The 5,306-nt window shown below is 45.6% G+C and overlaps 1 protein-coding gene across 1 annotated transcript; it reads right to left on the bottom strand.

Moving 5' to 3' along the window:
* Positions 1–3,465: 3,465 nt before the first annotated feature.
* Positions 3,466–3,855, bottom strand: LOC137364959 (histone H2A-like). The gene has a single exon (XM_068027829.1). The coding sequence runs from the start codon at positions 3,853–3,855 to the stop codon at positions 3,466–3,468; it is 390 nt and encodes a 129-aa protein (XP_067883930.1).
* Positions 3,856–5,306: the final 1,451 nt, after the last annotated feature.

Raw genomic sequence — 5,306 nt, 5'->3', positions numbered from 1 at the left:
GGAGCTTGATCAGGCATTGAATTGTTACAGGAACACTTTCGAGGACAGCTATGAAGGCATAATCAGTGTGAAAGCTCACATCTGAATCAGGCCTGATACCAAACCAGTATATTGCAAAGTTTGGCTGCTTCCTTATGCTTCCAAAACCCAGGTTGAAGAGGAGCAAAAGAATCTGGAGAGATATGGTGTGCTGGTGAAAACTGATCACTGTGATTGGGCAAACCAAATTGTCATTGTGCCCAAGTCAGACAAAACCATCAGTCTATGTGGGACGACAATGTCACAATGAACCAGGCAGTGGATTATGAGAAGTATCCACTACTGATCTCGAGATTTGTATGCGGAGTTAGCAGGATCCAAGCTATTCACAAAGTTGGATTTATTCCATGCTTATGCACAGCTCAATGTGAATCAAGTGAATCTGCAGTATCTCACGATAAACACACACATGGCGTTATACTCCTACATAAAGCTGCCGTACGGTGTGAAGCCTTCTCCAAACTTCTTCCAAGTTACAATGGGTAAGATTTTACAAGGAGTGCTACATTGCTTGTGCAATCAGGATGATGTGTTGATCATGACTGTAACAAATGAAGAGAATTTTCAAGTGTTGGATGAAGTGTTAAAAAGGCTCAATGATCACAATGTGTCAGTTGAAAAAGAACAAGTGTGCCTTTGTACAATCTGAGGTGGTGTACCTTGGCCTGATAATCAATGAAAAGTACTACAGCCAGTGAAAGAGAAGATAGAGGCTATGGTCAAAGCCCCGAAGACAAAAAGATGTGTCTGAGCTTAGATCTTTTCTACGCATGGTCCAATACTACTTGCAATTTCTGCCTGAGCATGCAATGGTGTTAGCTCCACTACATGAGTTGTTGAAGAAAGATGTGAAATGGAAATGGTCTAAAGCACAACAAGATGCTTATGATGCATGTAAGAGAAGCTTGACCAGTGACACACTACACATTCATTACCACACAAATGGTGAACTGAAGCTAGCTTCAAAATATGGAGTTGGAGCAGTAATCAGTCATGTTGTGGATCATGGTCAGGAGAAGCCCAGAGCATTTGTGTCACGTACCCTGACCAAGAGTGACTGGAACTACACACAGATAGGAAAGGAAGTGTTTGGAATCATCTTTGGAAACAAAAAGTTTCACCAGATTTTGTTGGGTGGAAACTTTACGCTAGTAACAGATCATAAACCACTAATAGCTATTCTGGGACCAAAGTCTACAATACTGACAATGGCAGTATCAAGGATGCTGCAGTGGGCTGTACTTCTCTCACTGTTTGACTGTAACATTGAATATCGTAGTTCAAAGGAGAATGCTATCGCTGACGCACTGTCACATTTACTGCATGAAGATTTAGATGTAGACTGTGAAGGTGCAATCTTCATAATAGAAATTGTGGCCATGGCTGAGTCGACCAGTCGGCAGGTTCACTGTGAGCCGATAACACTGCCGGGTAAAGGCCGCTTTCCAACTCCAATCTTAACACAGGAGATTCCCCAAACAGCTGTAATAAGGTGTTTGTAAACTGCTGGAAGCGGATGTGTGTGGAAATGGTGATGTTACTGAGGAGGTTTCTTAGTATCGAATGGATTGTGTTTCGGTGGGAACATTACTGAGTGTTAATTGTAGCGGGACCATATTTAAAAGCTCCGGCTTTCTGGAAGGCTTTGACTACGAATGCCGAGTCTGGAAGGGTTTGTGTGGAGAGCTGGGTTTCGGTTCTACTGTTAATAAAGGGTTTGAAATTGGCAGCCCGGAGGAAACTGGAGGTGGATCTGAAAGATGAGGGGCCGTTCTCTCTCTGTCTGTCACTCTGGGTGTCTCCTCCCTCTCGCTCTCTGTTTAATCCTCACTCTGTCTCCTCCACTCCCTGCTCTCACTCTGCCTTTCTCAGCCAGGTCCAGGGGGTCTGTATACAAAGGATCCTGAAGGATTCTGTTACTCATGTACTGCAGTGATCTGAGTGAAGAATCATCATGTCTGGCAGAGGTAAAGGAGGCAAAGGACTGGGCAAAGGCGGAGCAAAGCGGCACCGCAAAGTGCTTCGTGATAATATCCAGGGCATCACCAAACCAGCAATCCGCCGCCTGGCTCGCCGTGGCGGGGTCAAGCGAATCTCGGGTTTGATCTGTGAGGAGACTCGCGGGGTGTTGAAGGTTTTCCTGGAGAATGTGATCAGGGATGCGGTCACCTACACTGAGCATGCCAAGCGCAAGACGGTCACTGCCATGGATGTGGTGTACGCTCTGAAACGGCAGGGCTGCACTCTCTACGGATTCGGCGGTTGAACAACTTGACCCTTTCCAGCAAACGCACAACAAAGGCTCTTCGAAGAGCCACCCACCACCTCACAGAGAAAGCAGTGACCTGGAAATGGGAGCTGGGATAGGCTGTTCAGAACAGTTCAATCAATCTGCTGTGTTCGGGATACAAAACTGGAATCCCCGAGTTTGATATTTCAGTTGTAGCAAGGATGTGCAGTGGATTTGATTTTGTAAACGTGCTGTGTAAACAGTGCCCGAGACTCTCCAGTTAGTTATTTCCGCAGTCGACACATGCCCTCAGTGAAAAGCCACATCACTCCTCCAGAATCACTCATTGTTTTCATAGAATTTCAAAATGATTTCGATGCAATGAGAGAATCCGGGAGTTTTGCAGCAGCCGTTGAATCGGTCACTGGAACCAGACCCACTTGTGATGTTATTTCTCCCGAGACGGTGTTTCCTGCACTGAAACTGACAGGGTTTGTGAAACTGATCAGTTTCAGCTCAATCATTCAGGGACCTGGAATTCCCGCAGTTTGAGCCCGAGCCCACTTCTGATTGGTCACCCTCTTCCCATTCGTATGTCTTAACCAATCGCAGAGCTTCGAATTGGAAAATGCAGCAAATCATTGGCTTAAATTGTCGACCTGACAAAGTTTGAATTCGAAAAAGCCGCCAATTTCAGTATCGGAAAGAAGCGATTACTGGAAAATCTATCCAAAGCTGATCGTTTTATATATATATATATATATATATACATGTATGAGCATTAAAAAACATTTATATTCCGCTTTTATCAGCAAATTCCTGGCACCATTTTAAAGCTGTTCGTAAAATAGCGCCAGGAAATTGTGCTGATAAAAGCGGAATAAAAAACAAGATTTTGGATGGTTATGTCCATATTTTACGAACAGCTTTAATCTGTAATATTATTGGTTACTCATCTGTAACTGCCGGCAAAATGTAACGGGACAAATAACTCAAATTCGGTGTGGAAGTAATACATTGGACAGGGTTTCGGGGGACAGTGAGAAGTCACTGAAATAGTTGCTTGAACATTGTAAATAAATCTGATTCGGTCCTGTTACTGACATTCTGGAATCAGACAGTAATCAGCCCTTTCACAGAGACTGTCGGTGGCTCTGAAAAGAGCCTTTGGTTTATTCGATGATATTTTGGCCGCTTTACTTTTTCTGGGAGCTCTGAGCGCTGGTTTTCTTGGGCAACAGCACGGCCTGGATATTAGGCAGCACCCCGCCCTGAGCGATGGTCACCCCTCCCAGCAGCATGTTGAGCTCCTCGTCGTTGCGGACGGCCAGCTGCAGGTGCCTGGGGATGATGCGGGTCTTCTTGTTGTCCCGGGCCGCGTTACCGGCGAGTTCGAGGATTTCAGCGGTCAGATACTCGAGCACAGCAGCCAGATAGACCGGGGCTCCAGCACCCACACGCTCAGCATAGTTGCCCTTTCTCAGGAGCCTGTGAACACGGCCCACCGGGAACTGCAGTCCAGCCCGGGAGGAGCGAGACTTGGCCTTGGCCCGAGCTTTGCCGCCGGTCTTTCCTCTTCCAGACATTTTCACAAATTCTTTCACGAAGAATGGATATTTTCCACTGCATTTACTGTACTTACAGACTGAAAATTCTCCTCATTGGTCGGTACTTAATTCACCTTATTTGCCTATATTCATCACCAATCAGGTCACTGACAACAGAAGAGGGCGGGATTTACCCACCACAACCTCAGAAACAGAATTTGTCAATTTCAAAAAGCCCGCCAATTTCATTTTCGGAAAGGAGCGGATTAAAATAAATGTCATCCTTCGTCAAAGATTTAAAATCCCTTCTCTTTATTTTCTTTTATTCAACTCCTTTCGTCACCAATCAGAGACGCGGGTTTTAAATGTTGTTTAAATTGTGGATCTTCCCACAATCGCTTTCAAACTGTCCCGGGAGGTACTAAATCCCTGTTCCCAGCATTTCCCTGAAGCGAAACGTTCAGTTTATCTTCAATCAGAGCCCAGTGTCCTTCTCTGAAAAGAGGGAGCCGGATCGAATCCTCAAACTGCCCTTAATCTGCTCTCTAATGATCCCATTCCGGGCTGTTACACTGCGGAGAGTTACTGTTAATAAAATGATGAATCAGTTCACATTTCAGGAATAGAGTGAAGGAACGGAGGTCTGACTCTTCCCGCTGAAAGCAGCTGTTAAAGCGGTCATTCAGGGGCTGTGCAAAATAAATAACAGCTTAAAGCAAAAAAGGAAAGGCGAATGAGCGCATTATGGGTTCATGGGACAGGAGACACAAACACAGTATATTATACATTATCTTAAAATGATTTAATTGAGATGTTCGGATGCAGCTTTTTCAGAGAGATTGTGGGTGGCTCTTCAAAGAGCCGTTGTGTTTGGGATGTTTTTCAGTCCATTGTGCAGTTTTACTTGGAGCTGGTGTACTTGGTCACCGCCTTTGTCCCTTCCGACACGGCGTGCTTGGCCAGCTCCCCGGGCAGCAGCAGGCGCACGGCGGTCTGGATCTCCCGGGAGCTGATGGTGCTGCGCTTGTTGTAATGGGCCAGGCGGGAAGCCTCACCCGCGATGCGCTCGAAAATATCGTTCACAAACGAGTTCATGATGATCATGGCCTTGGAGGAGATGCCGGTGTCGGGGTGAACCTGCTTCATCACTTTGTAGATGTAGATGGAGTAACTCTCCTTCCTCGACTTTCTCCGCTTGTTGCCGCCCTTTGCTGACGGTTTATTTAAGGTTTTCTTGGCGCCCTTCTTAGGAGCTGCTTTCTTCTTCTCTTCAACCATCTTCAGTCTCAATTTCAGACACAGAAATAAACCAAACCCCTTCCGAGTGCGGATTAAATAGACAATCCCACAGCTCTATGCTAATGAGGGATGGGGGAAAATAAAGATTGTGATTGGGTGACTGGCAGTGATGTCACAAAGGTTTCATATTGTAATTCTCTAATTGGTCTCTTTCGCCATCCAATCAGATTAAACATTTGCAACCAATCACA

Source organism: Heterodontus francisci, unplaced genomic scaffold (assembly GCF_036365525.1).
Source record: "Heterodontus francisci isolate sHetFra1 unplaced genomic scaffold, sHetFra1.hap1 HAP1_SCAFFOLD_43, whole genome shotgun sequence".
Lineage (NCBI taxonomy): Eukaryota > Metazoa > Chordata > Chondrichthyes > Heterodontiformes > Heterodontidae > Heterodontus > Heterodontus francisci.
This window is presented reverse-complemented; position numbering and strand designations above follow the sequence as displayed.